General features: G+C 31.9%; 1 protein-coding gene across 2 annotated transcripts in view; it reads right to left on the minus strand.

Annotated features, from left to right (window-relative positions):
• The window catches only part of LOC130448166 (protein sidekick), a 582,707-nt gene that overhangs the window by 60,184 nt on the left and 495,780 nt on the right, over window positions 1-26,743 (minus strand). For both annotated transcript variants that reach the window (XM_056785411.1, XM_056785410.1), the window contains exons 6-10: window positions 26,056-26,210; window positions 24,421-24,548; window positions 13,330-13,449; window positions 6,730-6,885; window positions 687-813 (exon numbers count right to left, since the gene is read on the minus strand). In XM_056785411.1, coding sequence (XP_056641389.1) covers window positions 687-813; window positions 6,730-6,885; window positions 13,330-13,449; window positions 24,421-24,548; window positions 26,056-26,210 — 686 coding nt within the window. The remainder of the gene's footprint in view (window positions 1-686; window positions 814-6,729; window positions 6,886-13,329; window positions 13,450-24,420; window positions 24,549-26,055; window positions 26,211-26,743) is intronic.

A 26,743-nucleotide genomic window follows, 5' to 3' on the forward strand; every position in this document is an offset into this window, starting at 1 on the left:
TGATGTTTATATTCTTATGGCTGGTTGGTATGTTATCGAGATCGTGAAAATTGTACTGAATTTTATACAATGCTTCAAAGTGAAAGAAAAAGATCCATACTTCAGAAAAATATAAAGTTTTGTACTTAATTCTGATTAAAAAATTGATTCCTTTAAAAAAATACCGATTTTCATTATATATCCTTAAATAGTATTTATTATGGTCATCTTAATTTATGGGGTGTGCAGATAATTTGCATTTTTTCTGTTGTTTTGCCAATGTAATATTCAAATGCATTTGAATATGAAAGTATTCCTTCTTCAAAATAAATCATTTTGAAAAAAATATTTTCAATTGATTGGTTTGATCAATCTCCCAATGGCTTCGAAGCTGAGATCATCCCTATTGTCTAAGCTCCACTATCAACACTATATCAAAGAAACGAATTTTGAGAAGCTCTATCATCACTGCTCTTAAGGTTTATCACAGCTCCAACATGAACGCACCCTAAGGTATAAGTACTAAGAGTAGGACATTAACATTAAGTATTTCCATGTTAGTTAAGTTAGGCTAGAAATAAATTGCTCATCAATCTTCTTGATCCAATAGTAATAATAGAAAAATACCCTACTTGGATGTTTTCTTAATAAAAATATTCTTACTTTAACGCTACTATAATAATAATAAACCTTTATTGAATACTTACTGTTTATCGCGAAACCAGTCTAACTGATATGGAACTGTTGGATCTGAAGAAATTTTGCATTGTAAAGTAGCTGTTTGGCCCAACAGAACTCTGGTATCCACTGGAGGCTGAACAATTTGAGTTCGAACTAAAAAATATGTGCAATCAGTTAGTATTGCATTATTATTACTATTATCGTTATGACTCCATTTGTACTTTCACTATATAATAATAATTCATTCAATGAAAATCTTATTGAATATTTGTCAAAAATTGTCAATATATAAATGCCTAAACTAAGTGAAATAAATGTTTTTTTCAACTAATTTATATTACTTAGTCATTGTTAAGTTATTGCATAAGCCAGTTAATGTGCAGATAAACAAGGTATTCTGCAGATTATCTGGCCAAGTCAATTAAAGTGGAAAAAATTGAAGCAATTATAAATCAACTAGATAATATGTAGACTAACAAACATGCATATAAATTCCATAAAACAGGTTTCATTTAAATAAAACTTCATTATTTATTATAATTTCTGAGGCTTAGAAATAAAAGAATAAAAAATAAAGAAACTGAAATGTAACTCAACTGATAAAATATAACAAAGCAAATCAATTCCAGGACCTCGAATTACTTATTATTGCAACCTCAAGATTGGTGACATCTCGAATTACACACAAAATTATTTTTAAGAAAGCATATCTATTAGTTGCACATTTTAATTTGCAGTCACATTGTCAGAGGTCCAAGCCATGACTTATTTGACATCAGGAACATCATCTTTTGCTATCCACTTTTCTTAGCAAAAGCTAAATTGGGATGTTGCATACAATTGATTCAAAATTTAAGTTTTAGTGGCCAGTTGGTAGAGTTAATCATCAGATTTTTCAAGAACTATGGTTAATATTGAACGAAGATCAATTTTTAATCTGTCAATCATAGTTGCTTCCTATAGGATGATTAGCATCATCTCCTTGGCTTGTTTTTCTAAACCCTCCTTGGCCTTATCACGCTTTTGGTTTCAATAGTTTTTCCAAATTTTTTATAATTTTTGTTGTTGTAACTTTCTGCTTTAGACCTTGTATTGCCACAAATTGCAGGAACAAACAAAAATTATATTCAATGCAGGTATGAACATCTTATGAGTTTTTATAACAAACGATACACAGGATTGATTCGATAACCTGTTTATTATGTATTAGAGTTAAATTAGAATTAATATGCTCTTCAGGTAGTTCTTGATTTTTTTAAAATAATTGATTTGAGATAACTTGATCTTGAACAACAGTAACATTACTATTGTCTTTAGTGAGTGGCTCTTTTGAATGTGTAAGATTTCGTCGTGATTGTCCTGTACTCACACTACATTAGAGTCCTCAATACTTTGAATTAATGAAGACTTTGAAGGTGTATTTTTGGACACATGTGTCACCTAATTTTTCAAAACAAAAATGTTTTGTTCACAATCTTCCACAATTTCGTTACTATGCAAACTAACTAGAAGCTTTTTTAAGTTTAATTTGATAATTTACCAGACAGTATCATAAAATATGCAGATTACCTAGTTAATGTGAATATTAACATATTCTGAATTATAAGGGTAACATAATAATATACATTAAATGGACAAATTCTTTCTAGATATTTACAAGAAATGTCATCATATGTTGAATTTTTTTGTGGCAGTTATTATCTCAAACTCATGTCTCTATAATTTGTTGATTGTACTTAAGAATACATTAAAGTCACAATAATTAAAAAATATGAATTATAATTTGCCGAACCTAACCTAGTTATTTCAAAATACAATTGTTGTTTCAAATAAATGATGCAATATTTTATCATTAATAAATTAAGATTTATTAATTGGAAATATTACACTGAAAGGTTTTAAAAGGCAGTTGAATCCAGCAATACTTCTACCAACATATTTTCAATTAATAAGGTTAATTCAGTTGCTTTTACAACAGTTACTGTTCATTTATAATGAATTTAGAAGTTATAAAAATTCATTTATAAAGTAATGGTATCTATCTATTTAACATACATATTCAAATTAAGAGTCCTTTAAACGTTTGAATAAAATTAGCATAACCGTTATTACCTTCAATATAATTATCTTCATAGTAAATAGCTTGTCCGTGATAAATATTAAGTAATAAAGGTAGTAAGTAAAACATTTGAATGCATCCAAGTAAATAAAACACAAAAGCATCACTAAACTTCTAAAAAAGTACTCTGTTTACATCAACATAAAAGTTTTAAAACTAACAGTTCTAAACAGAAACAGATGTTTCCAAGGAAACGTGCGATCAATCATTGATACCAACATAATATATTCAACTCATTTAATTATCCGACGACACTAATGTCATACTACAATGACAATAAGTTAACAATCACGAATTTATGTTTACAAAACAGTTTATTTTAAGCCATTTATGAGTTATCATTTCAATCGGATAAATAAAAATTTATAAATACAATTTTTATGATGATGGTTTATTTTCATGGTTCATTAAACAGGTAATGGTAATAAAAGTTTTTGACAATGTTGATTTTTATAAAAACCGCGAAAATACAAAAAGATATAAATTTGGAGAACGGTATTTGTTAAAAATCTTAATGATATAGTACTTTAGTGCTACTATTTCTTTACTAAAATACTAAAAAAATTTATTACTTCCTTAATCATGGATATAACTGATTATTTAAAGTTGGTAGTATATAACTGGTATTCTAATGGACAAAAAATGTCGAACTTTTGGAGGTAATTTCTTTTACAGAAAAAACAATGAAAATTAACAAACCCTCGATAACTCAATCAATGTGTTCCAATTATTTTATTTTAAATAATTTTTGATAGAAAAACAGAAAAAAGGGGATTTTATACGTCCATTTCCTCATTTTCTGCGATAAATTTAGATTGTAGAATCCAACAATGATAAAGATAGATTGTACTCAGACAGTAACATGTTTGATTTTTGTAATGGATTAAACAAAATGTACAGAAGCGTGTCAGAGAAAAAACAAGAAAAGTATATTAATTAAATTTAGATATTTATTTAATCTTTAGTAATTTTACCGTGCTCAAGCTATCCAAAGTTGATACCTCTCATTAGATTAAAATTTATATTTTCAATTTATTTTAATAGTTAAATAGCATTCGTTTTGGTATATACTTGAATGAATAATACATAAAGACACCTAGTTGAGCGTGAAAAACCTAGACATTTTCGCCTGTTTTGTTTTAACAAAGTTGGAATTTCTGGAACCGTTGGCGATATTCATAATGAATACTATATATGTAATACTCCTATATGGGAAAAAAACGTCCCTACGATACGGTGCCGACAATATTTATTTTCTCTCTCGTCGAGACACTTTATCTATCCTGCTCATCCTTCGTGCGCGCAAAAGAAGCGACCGGAGGAGAGAGAGAGAGGAATACACTATTTGTTTCACTTCACGGAACACCTCCCATTTATAGGAACTGTCCATATAGAAATACAGTAGAAGTCCGAAAATCCGGCACGTTTGGGACCGGCTCGGTGCCGGACTACCGAAAATTCCGGTCTATCGGGCGGTAATTATAGGGTTAGGTTAATAATTAAATACAAATACATACAACAAAGTTTATTTTACATTTCATATAATGTATGTACACGTAATGTAAACTTAGATTTAAAAAAGTCAGGAATGTCTTTTTGTTTTTTTGACTTTTGGCATTTAGTATAAAATTTATTTCTAATGATATGGAAATCAATAAATTCTGAAGCACTGTAGCTAGTACTAGCCTCAGCTAAAGAGATAAACTTATTTAGTGATTCTGCAGCTTCCCAAAAGGGTCACTCGGTGGTTTCCAGATACATAGCAAAACTGTTAATCTGTCTTTTTTTTTTAAGCACTTGGCTGCTTTTTCTCCTCCCCCAGCTAGTGTAGATGTTGGTAAACATCGCCACAATAGCCCTGTTTCATCAGCATTGTAAATCTGTTCAGGTGTTAAATCATTATCAGTCACGATTTTCTCAGTTTTGGTTTGCTGAATGTGTTTCTCCAGTTACATTAAGTTTTCGAATTCCATGCCGAAACTTAAAGTTTCTGAGCCAACCATTAGAATAATTACTTTCACTTTCAGCAACTCTTAAACCTTGGGCCGAATTTCTTAGCCTTTTCAACAATCATTGGCCCTGTTACGACAATATTCATTTTCTCTCTCGTTCGAAACAATTTATCTATACTACGCATGTTTGAGAATGCGCAGAACCGAGCTGGAACCTCGTTGTCGTTCTGTCTTCTGTAGTCGAAACAGCCTTCCACTTATAGAAACTGCCCATATAGAAGTATTACATATATGCTGAATACACTGTTTACACCACCACTACACCAACATTAATAATTAGACTGTTTGACGCGCGTTTCTATAACTAAGTTATTGTCTTCAGACAGTGAAATTCAAATTAATTTTTGTGAAGAATTTTCTATAACTATATCCACTCATCGTTGGGAATCTTGATGCAGTGTACAAATTTAAAAGTTCTTTCTCAAACTCGTTGGTTTGCTCGACATGGTGCCTTTTACGCGTTAAAAAAAGAATGGTGTGCAATAATTGATGCACTTTAATTTATTGCTGAAAGCAATTCCAGTCTTTAACGCTGATAGTAAGAATCTCGGGCTGATTTATCATCTGTTGTTCTGATCTATAGTTCTCAGGATCTATTCCTTCAGGACATGAGAGACAGATAATTTTCTGAATATGAAGAAAAAATGTTTAGTACCCTATATTAGATAGTCTGAGTGTGTGATTGGCCGGGCGTAAATGTGCATATGAAAAGCTTTACGAAAATTTTTATTTCTTCTATAATTTATACAAACGAAATGAAAAATATTGCCAATAAACTAGTCGACAAGATTCCTCGGGATTTAGAAGAGACATTTACTCTTCTAAATACTTCAGCAAATACTGAAGTTGTACGCATAATATTTGATCAAAATAACAATAAAAAAATCTAAATCCAAAAATTTTCCCAGTTGATTTACTCTATTAAAAAAAAAATGAAACATTCAAATTGAGGGTTTGGGTGAAGAAATGTAAATATTGATTTGTCATGTCATGTCATTTTAAAATAAAAATAACAATTTGAATAACTTTCATTTCTTTATTTCATAGACTAGGGGCATCGCAAAAATTTAATTATATAACGACCACCCTTGTAAATATTTATTTGTTTTTTTAATTTCTCATTTCTTAGACCTTTTGATATGTTTATGCTTCTATATATTCTTAATTTTAGGTCTTTTCTGATTCAAAATTAGTTTCTTTTATAATTTTTAAAAGACAAATAAAAATTTGACGTTTCGATTTTTTTTAATCTTATAAACAGAACATTTCTCAATACCATATGTACAAGGAGTTTCCCAACAACAATTATTTCAATAAATATGATATTGCTATAAGTCATGAAGAACATAATACGTTATCCAAATATTTCACCAAAAACCAAAAGAAGTAATTATTTATCAAGTACCTTGTACTAATTGTGACGCTGTCTATATAGGGCAGACATCTCAGCTCCAATTACGATCCAGGAAATAGAGAAAAAACATAAATTCAATTATATAGAGATATACACGAAAAAAAGAGTTTTTAGAAATGGTTTACATTCATAAGAATGAAAAAGCTATAAATGATAAAGAATACCTTAATAATTTAAGTAAAATTTGTAACTATATTTTGTAAATTCTAATTCAATTACAAATAATTTAATTGAAGACTGCTACATATTTTTGAGATGTAAAAACTAAGGCAAAATTAATTTTTCTTGTTAAAACAGATTTCTATTTTGATTTTATTGTTATTTTGATATTCATGATGTAGGTGTCAATATCATATTTTGATAAAGACTAAAAGAAGTTGAAACTATTATAAAAGAAACTAATTTCAAATCAGAAGAGACCAAAACTCAAGTACATTTGAAGCATAAATTTATTTATGTTTATACATATGAACATGCAAATTTATTAAACACATTTTCAAGCACAGACATGGCAAGATACTAACCCAAAACTTGTAAATAAGCTGATCCCCTAACTTTGCCAGCTTCGTTGGATCTGATACACGTGTACTGGCCAGCATCTGTTTCTTTAACAGCTGCTATCAGTAAATCTCCAGTATCTAAAATCTGTACTCTACTAGACGTAGCCACTTCCTTTTCACCTGAAAACATTAGTAGCAACACAACGCAACGACATATTCGCATGCATTTTATAACATTAAGCTGTTCGCATGAAATGATAAAAATTCTAGTTATTTTGTGTCTAACATGAAACAAAAATGGGTCTAAATATAACCAAAAACCCACAAATATCCAAAAATCAATAGAAACAAAAGATATACGTATTTTTTGGCGGTGAATGCATGTTTTTTTTAATGATTGAAATCATTATATTGAAATTTTATTTCATTTGGATCTTTATTCAGTTATTGTTATGTTTGTTTTTTTAGTTTTTACAAGCTTTTGTCTACAAATTGTATCAATTTTTTGACAATAAAGAATTTCTCTCTCAATCTAGGATCAAAGAATCGTGATCTGAGATTATTTGATAATTCGAATAATATTTGAAATGTATTTTTATAATGAAGAACCTGTTTAATAATCTCATAATCTCATATTTAAAATGTATTTTCATATGTGGAAATTCTATTTAAATATGTCGTAACTCGTTAAAACTATTCTCTAATTCTACGAAAGGTGCAACTACTTCATTTTCTTTTAATTATTCTCTTTTTGTTTATTGAGGATGCAGTACGTTTTTATAATAAATAGTAAGGAGTGCGATAAATATGAAATTCGTTTATTGTTAAGTCAATATTGGAGGAAAAGGTTGGAAGCTGGATTTATAAACTCTTTCATTCGCGCCTAGGCGCGTTCGCGTTAGAAACTATATACAAAGTTTTTGACGTTCTTTTGTCGTTGGCTCTATTTTTACCAACTACAAATATCATTTCACAAAACCACAATAGTTATTTACAAGTCCAGGAAGTGATTTTGTACGGTACGTGATAGATATTTATGGACGAGGCGACGAAGGAGCCGAGTCAAGAATATCTAAACTACACGGACGTACAGTTTAGCAAATACAGGAGTGAAGTCGAGAAACGTACAAGAGGCACAAAGTTAAAATAAGAAAAGTATTCGGATGACAAAGAGGGTAATATGCGCTTGGTGAATTAGTACGATAAATAATCAAAATAATAAATTCTGTACCCCATAATAAAATATATATTCTATCTCGGTATCCAGTAAAAACAATGAAAGTAGGTACCCACCCAGTGCTGTTCACTAACAAAAGAACTGACAATAGTAGTAAAGTATACCTGCTTGAGGGATCGTACTAATCCCTACTACCATCATCTAGTAACGCGCATTGACGAGCGTGGATATTTCACATTCATTCCTGTATTTGCCAATATGTTTTTTTTTCATATGGTTTTCGGTCTTAAATAAAAAGCAAAATCATATTAAAAATATGAAATGTTATATTTGAAAATTTTACTGAAAAATAGCTCCTTTGATTATTCTCGTATTATTATTATAAAAAATAAAAATTTAACAGTTGTCACTAATGTAACATTGTAAACAAAGGCGGAGAATTCAAGAGTACTGTGAAGTACAAGGATACCTTGAAGTGCCATTTTCCGGACACAAATTAGTACTGTAATGTCGACTTTACAGTACAGTATGAAAAATAGTTATTTGTATGCCAAAGACTGAAAGTGCTACTTTGTTGGACGTGTCTGAAAATTGCGAGACGAGCGAAGCGAGGCGAGCAACAGACGAGTCCAACATAGTAATATTTCAGCCGCCACGTACATAGCAACGCATAAGATCCAAAACATCTTGTTTTATTGTGAGAGTACTTTCAGTCATCGAGAATGTAGACCATAAAGTAGAACTTTTCCAGATTTTAGATTTTTCTGAAAAATGAACGAGCACTACGTTTTCCGTTTGGTTTTTCGCCTTTTTCTGGTGACACCCCTTCATAAAGAGCTCGTACTGTTTTTCGTATCTTGCACGAGATTTATCCGGCAACGAATTAAGAATGGCCGAATTGCTTTCTTCAGTGAGATCAGGTGGCGTGGATTCGAGAACTCTTCATTACTGATGTTTTCTTTTTCATCATCATTCATTATTATTCATTAATTTACACAAAACTTTGAATAAAACAAATAATTTCAGAAAATTAAAAATTTAAGGTTATGCAAAATCATCGAAGTGAAACTGTCAACTGTCAAAATTGAAGTTGTCTACTCCAGAGCGTCCCGAAAATGTTTTGCAGTACGGAACTGTCACTTTCACTACATGGAACACTCAAAACGCAACTTTCGGTATGTAAATGAATACAGAACGAAAAACTTTCAGATGGGGTCGTCTAAAAAATATATTTTTCGTATTTAAATAGAATATCAAATGATTGGAGAATAAAGGCTACGAACAAAAAAGGAGACAAAGCGGATTGTAGCAACTATAGAAGGATAAAATTGATAAGTATAGTGATGAAAGTATATGAAAAGATAATAGAAAAGAGTTTGAGATGCATCGTAGAATCAACACTAGCAGATTCGCAACGTGTGTTTAGAAACAAGCCGAAGTATACAAGACAATACATTAACACTGAACGAGATAATAATCAAAGCATTGACAGCGAAATGAACAGTGTATTTTTCTACAACTGCTATGAAAAGTGACGTATTTTTTATAGCTAACTTAATTTCAAAACCACATATTTGTTGGTGTAGTGGTAGTGCAAACAGTGTGTTCAGAATCCATATAACCAATGGTTCCAGTATGTTTTCTAGACCTTGATCCAATTGAGTATGTTTGTGACATTGAGTAGAAGTTTAAGGTAGTCGAAAAATAGGCGTAATTGGCAGCTGCCCTAATGGCAATTTGAGATTGTTCTGTCTCATCAGAATATCAATAATGTTATTCTGAGCACGAAAAGACAGTTGACTGTGGTATTAAGAGCACGTGGAGACCACACAAGTAGAAAACTAGAAATTTCATTATTTTTACATTTGTAATGTTGACCGGGAAATAGATATTTTCAATCACATTAATTTACCGAAACTTAACAAATTGCTATAATTTTTCTCAAATTTCACATCTTGCAATAAATATGTGAGACATGTTAATGGAAGGCTAATAGCCAGTTGGATTGGCTTTAAAGAGGGGCTGAGATTTACGAAAATTCTAAGCAGCAAACTTCCTGCGGAATTCGTTGGGGGAGGGTTACTGGTAGTCTAAATTCAAAAAGTAGAGGAACCAGATTGTTGGTGCATCCACCATCTTGATTTAAAGGGTTATTTTCAATTTTACACGAAAAATAGTTAATACAAAAGTTGTTTAAAATTAAATTTCGTACAATTTTGGTTTTCATAAATTTTTTTCTAGGATCGATTTTTTTCGATTTATACCAGAAAACCTAGGTATTCTATTATCGCGTTTATTATTGATATTGTATCATTATTTTTTTTATTTGTCTTTTTGTTGTTGATTATTGTTGTAAATTGGATGTGTTGAAAATGTTATTTGCTACAATTATGATTCCGATTTTTTCTATATTTTGGGGACGCACGATCGGGGTAAAGGTAAAGAGGGGTGTAAATAATCAGTTTATCGACCAGTATAATTTTCATAATTGAAAACATGAATTTTATTTTCTTTTCAGTACACTTTTAAAAGTATTTCAATTATGTTTGCTCGGAACGTTTAGCCGATTATCCCCTACCTCTTCGCAGGTATAAAACGTTCCTACGAAAAATTGATGACAATCAAAGTTGTAGAAAATTTAATTTTAAACAACTTGGTCCATCACAATTTTTCGCATAAAATTGAAAATAAACGAGTAATTCGATAACCAAAAATTCACCCCCTATTTTCGAGTATAAATCGATGCTAGGAAAAAATTGATGGAAACCAAAATTCTAGAAAATTTAATTTTAAACAACTTTTGTAATAACTATTTTTCGTGTACAATTGAAAATAAACGAGTTATTCAAGAGACAAAAAATAACTCTCTAAATCAAGATGGCGAATGCAGCATCAAGTCTGGTTCCTCTACTTTTTGAATTCAGACTACCAGTAACCCTCCCCCAACGGATTCCGAAGGAAATTTGCTGCTTGAATTTTCGTGAATCTAAATGACTAATCCGATTGGGCTATAAGGAACAGTCCCTGATGTGGAAACTTGGACCTTAATTATCGGCTGCCAATAACGAGATTATTGATGTTAATATGAGTATGGAAAGACCGTAAACTACTTATAAAAGCCACACAATATAGTGAGCAGAATTTAGAATTTTATCACCCGTCAGTTATTGATAATACAATGAATCGAATGTTATTGAACGGGAAATTGTTTCCAATAGCAAAGCTCTCAACAATTTTAAGAGATATTAGAACCATATAAAATGCCGTGATTTTCGTTAAAATTAAAATATGCCATTGAATATAAAGCTTTGAACAAAAATTACCGGAGTATCTAAAGCTTGATGATAACCTTGAAAATCTGGTCATTCGGTGCAATTTCATTCATCTTTTATAATGGTTTCAATAAAGTTATGAGTTGCTTCATCTGTCTCATCCCCCAACGTGAATAAATGTTCCTTTGGGTAAAGACTAACCAGAAATTACTTATGAGTAAATCAGGCAAACAGGGTGGATGTTCAATGACTGATACAGGATTTTCACAGTGTACGACTTAAGTTTTGAGATATTACAACACTGATGTGAATATGTCAAATCTGATATCCCAATTATTCATCTTGGTAAAAATATGGAATTAAATCGCGGACATTTTCGTGAGATGATTTTCTATGACTTTCGACGGTTGGTTAGGTTATGTTAGATGACTATAGCTTTGCGAAGAAGCTTTTTCAGCATTTCCCTGGTGATGAGGTCTAATCCAGGGACTTTTTTAGGATCTATGTTTGTCCTTGTTTCCGTAGAAACTTATTTTCGAAAAGTACGTATAAAATCTGTATCCTCCTGTTTCTGGTTATTACCAGTCTCGTGTTTTTTCACCTTCGTTGATCTGGAAGGCTTTTTTTCCGCGACTCTATTTGCTTTTTGCTAATTATCTCGTGCTCGACTTCCATCTTCTTGGCTAATTAGTGGGTTATGTAAAATGGATTTTTTCAATCATTTGGTTGTTTTCCAGAGGGAATAAACCATAGTACCTATTAGTATAAGTTAATCCACTCGGCAATCAAATCATTTTTTATACGCTGGATTTCGCGTTTTAGTCGTTGTGTAGTATTGTTGTTTCATAATCTGGTGTTCTGGTTTGCTACCATTTTCTTCTAGTTTTCCTTTCTCTGTTTTAAGGTCCCTGATTTGTTAAGTCGTTAATCAGCAAATTTTAAGATACCTTGAGTCTGCCAACATCATCAACCACTATAATAACGGCTTCTGTAAAAATAGATCAACTGGAAATCTCTTGGTCTATGTAACCAGCGTATAGACTGAAGCTATAGAGAAATATGGGGAATTCAGAGCTATCGCACTGAACACATTGAAGGCTTTTGACAGAGTTTTACATGCCAATCTTCTAAATTAATTAATATCGTACGGTTTGTCGTCCTCACTTATCGACAGGCTTTATAGCTTTCTCAAAAACCGAACCATCCAGGTTGCTATCGATGGACATACCTGATGTTTCCCAAGGATGTATCTTGTCACCTACTCGCACACTGGTGTCGTCGTTGAAATAAATCACAGCATAAAGTTGACTAACACCCAAATTTACAGGCAGCATTAGATCATCACCATCAATCCCGGTCTTGAAAACATTCTCGCGTAGGGTGGAAGAAATATGATCGAATTTAATGCTGCAAAAACCAGGCTGCTTGGATAGTCATGTGGCCGATTTAGCAAAGGCAGCTTCACAAAACCTTGGAGCCCTCTTCAAGACCCAAAAACTTTATACCCCGCAACAGCTTCTAACCCTCTACAAGGCCCAAGTTCTTTAGAAAATTGCTCGTACATTTGGAGCTAGGCTTCCAAGCATTCCCTGAATTTACTCGACTCAATACAGAAGAGAGCAAGTCGATTTATAGGCGATCCAGAGTTGACCAGGAACTTAGACAACCGACCTGCCTTTTATCGATGTAACTACAGTAAACCACGACAAATGCTCTTCGGATCTGTTCGACATAACCCTGCCTATAGCGCTGGTTTTTCAAGATCAACGGACAGACGTGGCTCACAAGCACCGAGTTCGTAGACGTCCAGGACCTTAATTAATCGGGATTTCTTTCTTTAGACAAGTGCAAGCCTCTGGAGACAGCTACCACGTCTTTCCCGAGCACTACAACCTACAGAAGTTGAAGATAAATATTTCTATGGCAAATCGAATGTCTAACTATTTACTCCGAGCACAATTTAACAGCAGGAAAAGTTTAGGTGGTTAATAGCATTCATTTTATGATTGGAGGTAAATTATTCAAGTGAAACATCATAGTTTAAATTCGTCGATTAATTTCAATAAAATAACAAATCAATACCAACGTTATTATGAAAAAATAAATGAATTTTGTAATATTTTTGGTATTTGGTTATATTTATCTGCTACAATACTGATCTAAGTGATTGCTTACCATTGTGTACCCAAGTAGTGTTTGGAATGGGAGCTCCAACAGCTCTACACGTGAGAGTTGCGTCCTTACCATCGAGAACAGTTATATTCGTAGGTCCAAATTCCATTATAGGTTGAGAAGCTGGAATATGATCAATTTTTAATTGTTTCTTGCTAATAAAAAAGCTAAACTGATTAACAAAAAATAGTGTTCAAAATAAAAAATCATGTTCAGTGATATAGCAGAAATTATAAACTACTATATCATTACACATGCTTTTAACTAATAAAAATATAATTGGGAAAAGACTGAATAAAATTACGTTAAAGTGGTTTCAAAAAAAGTACGAAGATATATAGAAAATTGATATTTTAATCAACTCATTAGGCGGTTGAGCACTGTAACCGCCACCGTCCTAAATCCTTGAAAGAAAATTGTACGCTTTTTTTCAGCGACTATGAATGTGTATATCGAGTTTGGTATATGTAGAAAAAGTGGAGTTTGAAAATGTTGCCCTCAAGTAATATTTTCAATTAGTAGTATAATTAGAACTTTGCTCTATAGCAACTGTAACAGTTTGAGGCTAAAATTTTTGTAATAAGCAACAGACAAATCCCAACTCAACGGAAGGAATTTTTTAGGTGATGAATATGTAATAAAAGCTACATAAATAAGCAAAAATGAAACAACGTAATGTTTCCTGATGATGTTAGGTGGTAAATTTTTATTAGGAATTGCAATTTATTGGACCGTGCCCTCTTCATATAACACTGTAAACTTTCCTGTTTCTCAAGCACGTTTTTCTCTTTGAGGAACCACGCGATTAGGAAACCTCCCCAGATATTCTTCCATAATTTTTCTACAGTTTCCTTCACAAAAACCTACCAGCAATAACATATCCACTTGTTCGTTAAACGAGACTTTTCCAGTCATTAAAAAAATAACAATTTTATTATTAGAAGAACTGAATTATCAAATTTGATGTATAAATCCAACGCTATTCCGATGACCCCATGATATATCCCGAAAATGAAGATGGTCTTCGAAGATTATTAAACGTAAAAACGATGGAGGCTCCAATATTAACACAAGATTTAAATTTGCCGCCATTTATGCAGTAAAGTATTGACACCCCTAAAAAACAAATCGACAGCTGACAGTTTAGGGTTATTCCAAAAACAATGAATGCTCGGAAATTTCATACAAAATATGATCAGAATAATGTTTTAACTTTGTCAACTCTGAAAAGATTCATTAAAAATTCCGGGAGATAGTATCCGTTGGAGATGTCAAACATATTGTTCCTCCAAAAACAAGTAATTCAAATGTAAACATCGAAACAGTGCGTGGTAAAATCTAGGAACCTTAATTCGGCGTCGTTGATAAGAATTGTACTCACTAATGAGCTGAGTCACCATGCTTACAAAATTAACACAACAACTGAAGCCTAATGACCAAGCACATCGAAGAGAGATAGTTGAATGGATTATCAAGCATCAACAAATGGATGATAATATTACGAGCAATGACATCCTAAGCGACGAAGCACATTTCCACTTTGATGGGTTCGTTAATCACCAAAAGTGCGCTTTTGAGGTTCTAAGAAGCCACATGTGATTGTCAAAACACAAATACATCCACCACGTGTCACTATTTGGTGTGTAGTTTGGGCTGGAGGTATAATTGGAGAAGAAATTGATGTAGCCGATATGTGGTTTCAACAAAACGATAACACATGCCATACAGCCTATGAAATACTCCAATTACAGTATGAGACTATTCCACTCATTACAAAAAATAAAAAATTTCATTACTAGAAGAACTAAATGATCAAATTTGATGTATAAATCCTACGCTATTCCGATGACCCCATGATATATTCCGAAAATGAAGATGGTCTTCGAAGATTATTAAACGTAAAAATAATGGAGGCCCCAATATTAACACAAGATTTAAATTTGCCGTCATTTATGCAGTAAAGTATTGACACTCCTAAAAAACAAATCGACAGCTGACAGTTTAGGATTATTCCAAAAATAATGAATGTTCGGCGGCCCGAGTTCGGAAATTTTATACAAAATATGATCAGAATAATGTTTCAGCTTCGTCACCTCTGAAGAGATTCATTAAAAATTCCGGGAGATTATCAAGCATCATCAAATGGATGATAATCTTTCGAGCAAAGACATCCTAAACGACGAAGCACATTTCCACTTTGATGGGTTCGTTAATCACCAAATGTGCCGCTTTTGGGGTTCTAAGAACCCACATGTAATTATCAAAACACAAATACATCCACCACGTCTCACTATTTGGTGTGCAGTTTGGGCTGGATGTATAATTGGATCATACATTGATATCTCAGATATGTGGTTTCAACAAAAGGTACCACATGCCATACAGCCTATGAAATATTTCAATTAAAGCTTAAGACATTTCCAGGTCGTGTAATCACTCTCGTTTCGGTGATAAGCCCCCTAGATCACAATCAAAAGACTAAAAATTATGTTTTCAATGTAATGAAAATCTTGCGTTAATTTTGGGTACCCATAACATCAGAGAATGGAATTCAAGTACCAACCAATTATGAAGTGGTAGAAGACGAGATAAGAGGACAAGTAGCTGGAACAAATAAGGTCGTGGAATGTCTTCAGAACGTAGTTTGGCGAAACAAACACTTAACACAAGAAACAAAGGCACAACTTTATAAAGCAAAAATCAGATCTATAAATTTATATATATATATATATATATATATATATATATATATATATATATATATATATATATATATATGGAACAAGGGCAGAGGCATCAAAAACAAAACATCTCTTATTTGATATACTCGAGGTTTGATATGTGAAGTTGGTTCCAAAATAAACCGATAAGAGATATTGATGAATCAATCAAAAAATTCGTTATACTCGTATGTTTGATTTGAAATATACAACAGCCTCCAAGATTATTCAATCTCTTAATCGAATTGTTTTTAAAGGCTATTTTTTTAAACGTGATGACCTTATTTGAAACTCCCTGGATAGGAATAGTAATTTAATTATATTTCAAGGTTTATAAAAATGAGTATTTCTAAAATAATTCCTCAAGAGTTCTATTGAGTACGAGTAGCTCATAATTCACCATTGTGAAAATTGGAATTGGAAATTAGAAATTTAGTCACAATCGATTTCACGGAAGAGCAACGCGCGTTTTATGTGAAACAATGTTTGTTACATCATTAGTCGGCTTCTATTACCAATTACATAATATCGATCAGTATTAAAGTGTAAATTTGATTAAATCATGGGTTAAAAACTTGGAAGCAACTCGTACAACTATTTATAAAAACAAACATAGCGAGAGAAGCAAAGAGACTGGAGCGCAAGTAAACAAGATGACAGTAATGGCGGATCTTGAACAATTTAAACGTGGTCGTATAGACATCGATGATGGTGAATTTTCCGGTCGTCCAATTGAGGTGGTTATTCCAGAAAACAAAAAAAACGTCCACAAATTTGTTATATCTAAACATAAATTGAAATTACGTGAGATAGCTGGGACGTAAATATTTCAGAATGTAGTGTGTTTACAATAATAAATAAACATTTGACCATTAGAAAACTTCTTTGAAAGTAGGTGCCGCATTACTCACAGTCGATCAAAAACAACAACGTGTTAATGATCCAGAGCAGTGTTTGGCCATGTTTACACGTAATATAATAATCAGATTTTTTGCGTCGATATGTGACAATGGGTGAAACATGGATCCATTATTTCACTCCTGAATCAAAACGATGACCATCTGAGTGGACTGCAGCCGATGAACTATGTACGAAATGTCCATAGTCACAACAGTCAGAAGGAAGGTTATAGCTTCAGTATTTTGGAATGCACATAGTATATTATCCATCGACTATCTCCAAAAGGGAGAGACAATCAATAGCGAATACTACATAGAGATCTCGGCAGACACACTATTAGACCTAGAAACAAGTAGAAAGATCAGACGTAGATAAGATTAAAGAATGTGTATCGCAGCGTACAAAACATTAAAACCAACGTATAAGTCGAATGACACACTGGTAAAAATAGCAAGTGATAAATTTCCAATTGGAACACGAAATAGGTGGAGTGACAACCTATAGCCAGGATGAGAAAATATATCGAAGAAGCAACAAGTCATAGATCTATTATGGAAAAAAGAAGATGTAAAAATTCGACTTTTTTGTGAACATTTTAATTAACATTGTGGAAAACATGTCAAGTTTATTGAAAAATTATATTATCCATGGTATGGAATTTTTTTAAATTAACTAACAGACCAAAACAAACGTTCGTGAAATTGAAAAGTTATGTCGCCCTTAATTAACTCCCCAGAGTTAATTAATGGATGTTAATGTAAAATAATCAATATAGTAAATATTAATGGTAATAATAACTTTGTAGTGAAGTTAATTTTATATCAGTCATGAAAATCATTTCTTTCGAATGGTAAAAACGTAAGGGTCATCAGTATCTGCTCCTAACAAGTGACTTAAATTAGAAGTTTCTAGAAAAGTGACTGGAACGCAACTTTTACTATCACTTCATTTTTAAAATCACTTTGCAGTTATAATCTAGAAACACAGTTTGGAATCGTTACAACCTTTTTCGCTGGAAAGTTAAATACACTTACAACTGATTGGATTAAGTCAAAATAACATTTCGATCACTCTAATTTCCACTTGAACTTTTTAAATCGTAAAGTTACTTTTCAAATTTAATTAAACGTGATTCCCACTGTTTATGAATATTATGGAGTGGACTACTTCACAACAAAGTTGTACAATTGATGGTGTTCGTGTGACAGCCCCTTCGCCTAAGTTCCGGCTTAAGTTATATCACTTCCGATGCTACTTGGGATCCTCAACAGCTAGTTTACAGGCAGTGTCTAAAGACGGATTTATTTTTGGAATGCTGCACATTGAAATACTCTCTGAAGTCAAGAAATCTCCATACCAACGAAGAAGATTGACTGACTCGCCCTTTAAATTTAGCGCCTTTATTTTAGTTCCATTATCTACCGTATCATCTCTTTATGACTTGTACAGTAACCTCTATCCGTTTCCAACACACACTTGGCGTGAAAGTTTGTTTATTTTGCAAATTGGAACAGTGAAATCAGCCTCATCCAAAGAAATGGCATCGACCTCCAGTTGTGTAAGTTCTCAGTCAATTTACTATTATTTATCATTTGAATTCAGCTTTTTAAAATTATTATTCACCTGTATTGAGATATAAACATTTGTTTTGAAGAAAAACTGAATCAATTCAATTGATATTGATCTAGAAAATTACGTTTGGGCTGATGGTTTGAGCATTACTTATGATTTAAGAGAAAAAAAATCATTACTTCAATAACTATAGTAAATTTACGTATCATTTTTATAATTGAAAAAATCAAATTTATTTTAGCTAAATTCAAAATTTATTCTTTTGCTTCTAATTTTATTTAGGAATTTGCTAGCATTTTTGTCTTCTCAACCTCATTTTGATGTTTTTTTAGAGCACAAATATTTTACTTCTTTCATTACTTGGAGATGAGGAAGACAATGATGAAAATTTGGAGGATGAAGATGTATTACAGCAGCGAGCAAACTTTTAGATGTATACGTTGAAGAACGTAGTGTCAAAGGATGAGACAATGATGGATCGGTTGATTGCTGACTTTAAATTCCGTCGTTAGTATTCAAATATATTCACACAAATGGTGGATATAGTAGTAAACAATGCTTGGTTACTCTATGAACGAGACCACCCTTTCTCAAAAATTACTTTGAAAGATTTTAGAGTGCAAGTAGCTGAAGAGCTTCTTTTGTACCGTCGCCTTTAAAAAGGCAGACCTAGCTCTCGCTACCCATACCTCTTAACCCAAATCAAGCAACCACATCAGTCCAAGATATGTTTAGATATGATCAGCTGGGGCATATGCCATATTTCGATTCAAAAGAGAGATATAGAAACTGCCAAGTAGGGCAGATAACAGTCAATTGCCGAAAATGTAGAGTTAGGCTTTGTTTCAATTTCACTTTGTAATAAAAATGGTTTTAAAGCTTTTCATACAAGAAAGTATAGTTTCAAATTTTTTCATATTTCATATATTACTTTTTAATTATTTGAGAAAAATTGATGTTCTTGTTTGTTTTGATTTTCAAGATTATTTTCTATATAACGCTTTAGTTTTTGACAATATATTTTTTATTATTTTTAATTTTAATCAGCTTAAGGAAAAAAAAATTTTGTTTTAGGTTTAATGGTAATATTTATGTATGAATACAAGGTTTGGTAATTATCTAGATTAGGTTACACCCCTCTGATAACGTTAAAATTTTAGGTCTCTTCTGTTTCAAAATTGGTTTTTTTGATAGTTTTTAAAAGAATGATAAATTTTGACGACTTATTTTATTTATTGTCGACCACCTCGTCAAGAAAAAATCATGGAAGAGTTTTCGATAACAGCAACCCCTGCTTGTCATTTGATTTCATTTTGTAGAGAAGAATGTAGGTTAGGTTGGGTTAAGTTGGTAATGAAAAATCATTACAATTATTTGACTCTTTAAACGCAAAAAAGTACCTGAAGGGATGATTTCCTCGCCCTATATATATATATATATATATATATATATATATATATATATATATATATATATATACCCTTGTTCAGCGTAATTTTTTTATAATATACTAAAATTTTAACAAAAAATCTAGATAATTACCAAAGGTTTTATTATTTAAATTTGTGAGTTTCAGCTTGAAATGAACCCAAATTATTCAAACTTTAAAATTAACTTACTTAAATCAAATTCACTATAAGATCAACGTCTACATGATAGAAAAATGTTTATTTGCTTTAAATCATGAAGACTTCGCTCTGCGGACTATGTAGAGTGTTCGTATTATTCCGGGGGTGAAGAACAACACGTGTTCTAGGACTGCACTCGTTTCAACTTTTACAAAGTTGGTGAAACTGTTATTACTTTGTAAATTCAGTCAGAAACCTTATAAAATATTATGGTACGATTGGAAGACAACTGAAGATATTTAATAAAATTTCCGATGTGACGTGTACAAAAAGTAAAGCTAATTATATCAAAAAGCATGCTCAATTCAAAACCACACAATTATAAATTCATTTTAACAAAACAAATATTCTAATCTAAGTTTATACAAAATAAAACCATTCCGTACAAAAAAAACTACTAAAAAATTGTGCAACTAGATTTGTAGGAAGTAAACAAATCAATCTACTGTGTAAAATAGGTATAGAGAGTAAAAAATTTTCATTCCAAAATTTTTGAAGAACAAATCTTACATGGGGCGATATAACGAAAAGTCTTTTTGCTATGGCGTTCCCCGGAACTCCTTAATCTCACTATTTTAGCCGCTAAACTCCGTATTTTCCTTAGTTCTGTATCATTAAAGAGAGGAAAAACTGTTTAGAATTGTACAGACTATTATACAAAACACAATCTTCCTTTTCATTGTTGTGTATAATTGTTTTTGATCAAATAAAGATTATATAGAAATTGGAAGTTCTTTGAAATTATTTTCTACAAAAACTTAATAGTTACATTAATTGCTGTATATACTATTCAATCAAAATTTTCACACTATTTGACATATCACAAATCAAAATCATTTGCTATTCTCGAGAATACACCAACTTTGATTTATGATTGGTCTAAAAAGTTTGGTGTTTTCAAGTAACGAAGTATACGGAAAGTTTTAAAAACTAATAATTTCAAGTTGTAATATGATTCGCTTCGGTGAAACTTCAAACGGAAATAACAAACAAAATATTGATGAAAATATACAACAATACAAAAAAATCGAAATCATACAGATAGGATTATGTTATGAAGTTCTATGTGGAACGCAACTACAAGTTAATAGAGCGGAAATGAAAAAGTTTGTAAAGAAACTATTACTACCTTCAAATTGAATATATTTTCACTAAAGAAATGTGGAAAGTGGTGGAGAAAAATCGAACTAGAATGTGAATAAAACCGGACATTTTTACCCCTATATTTATGCGATTTTAGTTCCCAAACTCAATAAGTCGTGTGACTTTTGTGTGACACAAAGATGGCGCTGCCATTGTCAAATCCATATGACTTATGACATTTCGATCCGTCAGAAAAAAAGAGACAGCCATTTAAGTGAAGCTGCTTTCGTTATTTTAAAACCAATTTCTTGTGTTATTTTATCATCGCTTCTTGGCGAAAAAATTACTATATAAGTGTTATCTGGACTCTGATCAATCGAAAAGAACAATTTGTTATTGGTTTGTTGAATGTACAGACACCGACACACCGATGATTGTGAATGTTCTGATCTTCTTATTGAGGTGATTACTCCAAAAAACATCAAAAAAGTCCGCAATTAGAAAGTTTCTTTGAATGTGGGTGCCGCGTTTACTCACAGTCGATAAAAAACAACAAACATGTCTAAACGTAATAAATTAGATGTTTTGCGCCGATATTCGTCGATGGATGAAATATCTATCACTTCGCTTCGGAATCAAAACAATCATCATCTGAATGGATTGCAGCCGATGGACCACTTCCAAAGGCACAACAGTCAGTCACAAATATTTTTTATCGACTATTTCTAAAAGGGAGAGACGATCAATAGCGATGATCACATGAGTTGTTAGATCATTTGAGTGCAAAAATCAAGGAAAAACGGCCTCATATGTCGAATAAGAAATCACTGTTTAACCAATACAATGCTCCTATTCACAAGTCAATGGAACCAATAGTTAAACTGGACGAATTACACTTCCTCATCCAACGTATAATCCATATCTGCCTCCCACTGACAACTGGCTATTCGATGATCTTAAAAAAATGTTCGCCGGTAAGAAATTCAGCTTAAATGAAAAAGCAATTGCCGAAACTGAAGCCTACTTCGAGGCAAAACACAAATCCTTCTACAAGCACGGCATCGAGAAATTAGGAATTCTCTGAAGGAGATTACATTGATGAATAAAATCGATTCAATCTGCAACGACTTTATCTATATTGTCTAATTTCAAATGTAATGTGAAATTAACAAACAAAGAACGCAGATTGTACTATAAGTACTATACTATAAGTAAGTTCAATATTTTTAATACAAATCCTAAGAATACAATTAACATATTTATCTATCTATATATTATGTTTTTAAAACTAAATATCTAAAAATTGGGATGTACAAGGGTTGTCTGAACAGCAGTGGTGGATTTACCAGCAGGCTGAGTAGGTCGTAGCCTAGGGCGGCAGATTTCAATGAGCGACCGCATTTGGAGAAAAATTAAGCGCTTTTCCATTGGGACAACGCACTTTCTTACAATTCGGAGATCGCCATGATTAATAAGTGATTTTTTAAGAGGTATAGAATTTGATTTTGAAAAAAACCTCAAAAAATTTGAAAAATTTGATGAAATCTTAATTGGAATCGATAGAACGATCAGAATAATTTAATGTTTGAAGATGATTTGATGCAAATGCTTCAATATTGGCTTCCAGTGCGTCAATCGTTTCTGGTTTTTCCCTATATACATTAGCCTTAACATGGCCCCACAAGAAATAGTCCAAAGGCGTTAAATCACATAGATGCGACAATTTTGCTTGTTGACTTATCCATTCAACCAGAAATGAGCTTTGTCACTGAACACAATTTTTCGATAAAAAAGTGGATCTCCCTCCAACTTTGCCAGCGCCCATTCACCAAATGTTAGACGTTGTGGAAGATCGTGTGGCTTAAATTCTTGCACCAGATATATCTTATAAGGTTCTAAATCCAAATCCTCTCGCAAAATTTTTCACGTAATGGAGTAACAGAGGACCAATTGCTACGAACGCCGGGAAATCAACATTTCATAGTCACTGGCAGATACAACCGCCATATTTTCTTCGGTTGTCATTGTAAGTTTGCGTAATAGTGGTTTAATGACCAATATTGTAAACTGGGTTCGAAATTTAGTCACAAGCTTCCAAATAGTTCTCTCAGTAAGCCGACCAAACTGCCCGGACATTGAAAAGTGCGCGATGCACATTGATAGTAAAAATCAATAATTTTCAAGCGTTATTCGATTCATGATTAAATCATAGACCAAACTGAACAAGATTGACAATGACACAAGAAAAAAATCACTCGTTAGAATCACGAATCGCACTTTAAATTGATTGACTACCCACCAGCGATTTCTAATCTTAAAGTTTTGGATAATTCATATAAAACTTCTTTTATAATTTCATTGATCAATATTTATAAAAGAAAAAATTATTGAAAATTCAAAAATTTTTTAGGTAGTTTAAACTTTTCAGTAAGCCAGCCATAGGTGTAAAATAAACACTGAACATATAATACAAAGTAAATACGACATGTATTCTAAAATAATAAGTGTTATTATTAAACTTTGATTAATCTGAAAAATGTTATTTGAATCTTGTTTTGTGCCAGGATGTGAAAAAGCCATGACTCAAAACCTGTTAAAGTTTTTTTTAAGATGACAAGAAATTTAAAAATACAACAGAAATGGTTTGAAAGTTTTGGTCGTTTTGAAGATATTGCGAAATTATTTTTGTTGCCTGGATCATTTTAATGTAAGTAAGATTGAAATATAACTTATTTTTCAAGATAATTCGAGTTTATTATACTTTATATATTTAATGTGATTATGAAATGAAATTATGGATTAATGTAAGAATTTAACCTATAAAAGGTTTATTCACTTTATTCTTATATATAGAAAAATGTTTTATTTATATGTAACTAATAAATAAAAACTGCATTATAATAGCACACGCTACGTTGCCGGCAACAATAACCTCGTGGTCGTCGGTAACGTGTACGCTTCTGTAGCTGTCGGTCATTCTTTACATATGAAAGAGAGCTACGAAAAGATCAGCTATTAAAATAAAAAAAGTTTTCAAACAATAGTTTTTTGTTGACCTACGTAATTCATGAAAAAGAAGAGTTGTGTTGAGGTTCATATTATCAATACGGGTATTTATTTTTATAGAATTAAGGGATCCGTAGTTGAAAGGTTGACTAAAACTTTAATTTTAACGAATTAATTTAACTTACTTTTAACTTTGAGCCAACTTGATAAAGAGCTTTCACCAGCTTCATTCCGTGCGAAGCACTGATACATTCCGTTATCATTAATCAACAATTTTTTAATTAATAAAGAATTGTCTTCTTGCACTTCATATCTAAAAAAAAGAAAAAATATTGTTTTTAGCATTATTATACAGTGAGAATCTAAACTGATGTATAAATTATTTTTATATATACGTAATTATTTGATTTAGATTTGAACAAAATCAATTACTACAACAGTTTTTAAAGTACACTGGCGAGCAAAAAATTCATAAATTGCGAATAATTTTAGCGTCAATATTGATAAGGATTAGTAGGCGTTGATGCAAATTTTTTTCAAGACTTGACTGCTGTCATTAGCTGTCATTAGATGTATTAGAGTACGACTTTGATGAAAAATGTGCCTTTGCGCATGTCGCATGCTCGTGATCAAAAGTCTCTAGCAGCTTCCATTATTTTTCTGATTTTAGCATCTCAAAGCAACTGGTTTTAACTTTAAAATTGGTAGTATGTGTTGCTTATAAAACTATAAAAAATGGTAATAATTAATCTAGAAAATATAAGCTTAAATTTGTCAAAATATTGATGGATCGAATAAGTCTCTCTGTTGTTCCATTGAAATACCCGGACAAACCATTCATGAATCTCCAGCAAAAGCCACATTTAATTTTATGCAATTCCGCGCGAATCTTCTGTAGATTATTCTTCTATCGTACGCATGCACACTCTGTTTTTGACAGAGAATAGAAGGGAGCTCCATTGTTCGTCAGTCCAATTAAGGTTTTTTGGCAAATCCTAGACGGACTGCTCGGCGAGCTGGGTTTAGTTTGGAATTAGTAGCTGGTCTTTTTGGCTCAAGATTAGCTGCATTAAGTCTTCTTCTGACTGTCCAATCATTCACAGCCACTCCTCGCGATTCTCTGAACTCTTGTCGGACTCGAACATCAGTGACGGGCCTCCAATTTGTCAGCGATTTGCTGAAAATGAATCGCTCATTTTTCTCAGATGTGCACCTTTTTCTTTCGGAACCGCGACTTGGATGAAAGTTCTTCATTTCTCGCTAATTCTGGCCTTGTCGCAATAGGATGATTTCTTGAGCAGCTTTATCACTTGAGTATCACTGAAATGTGTATCGAGCGACATTTGAACGGTCAGTTACCCCCTTCTGTAATTGTATGGGTCTCTTCTAAGACGATTATTTTGCTCACGAGTGTATTTTCAGCACAGTCAAAAGAAAATTGATGTAAATTGGTACAAAATAAAGGTATCTATGTAAAAATTAATCCTAAATATATGAAATATACCAAGTATCGAAAGTAAGAGGCTTAATATCAAATCTCAATATGTATTTGTACAATAAATATTCATTTTGAAAAATTACAATGTTTATTTTAATTAATTTTTGGCATCTAACTTAGCTTTTTCAATCAAAATATGATATTGAAATAAAAAGAAATAAAAAAGTACGAATACATCCATTTAGAAGTTTTTCGAGTTTTAAATATATCAAAATTGTTTCTCGATATTGCGAATTCAGTCACAAACAAACAACTAACGAAACGAAGCAAACAATATAAATTAGTATTAATAAGAATATGTTCACCAAAAAAGATGTCTTACCTTTTATCACTAAGATCCAACTCTTCGGAATTCTTATACCATGTAATATTTGGTTTAGGTATACCCAAAACGTCACAAGGCAAACTAAGCGATGCCGAATATTCACCCAACGTTTCCGGTTTAGCAGAAGATAAAAACCTAGGTTTTTCCAATACCTAAAAATAACTCTTTTTCTAAAAAATGTTGGATTTCAATGTAAATCACTCATACATCATCCAAATTTCAAACTACGAGGACTGATAAATAAATATGTTGAATGTATTATTATAGTAGCATTTGTCTCATTTTCGTCATCTTATCAAAACTTTCGAAGTGTCTATTTGCACCTTCCATGGAAAAATCCATGACTCTAATTTCAACCATAGAGACACGAACATTTAAAAAAAAATGAGCCAAATGAAGCTTTATCCGTGTCTCCAATTTCAGCCGTGAATGTTACAATAATAAGCTTTAATTCACGGATGAATACTGTCCACCGATGAATACTGTCCACAGATGAATACGAGGATGTATTAATATCTAGTTAGCCTAGGCCAGTTCCATGCATAAACAAAATATTGCGTTACCATAAAAACGAACAATAAATTATTAGAAGTGTCAGTGTAAAGTTTGACGTCAAAAACGTAAATCAGAGTTACACAATAAATTAAAAGAAAAAAGATGTCAACCGAAATTGTGAAAATCGAAA

This window comes from Diorhabda sublineata, chromosome 8 (assembly GCF_026230105.1).
Source record: "Diorhabda sublineata isolate icDioSubl1.1 chromosome 8, icDioSubl1.1, whole genome shotgun sequence".
In the NCBI taxonomy this organism is placed as follows: domain Eukaryota; kingdom Metazoa; phylum Arthropoda; class Insecta; order Coleoptera; family Chrysomelidae; genus Diorhabda; species Diorhabda sublineata.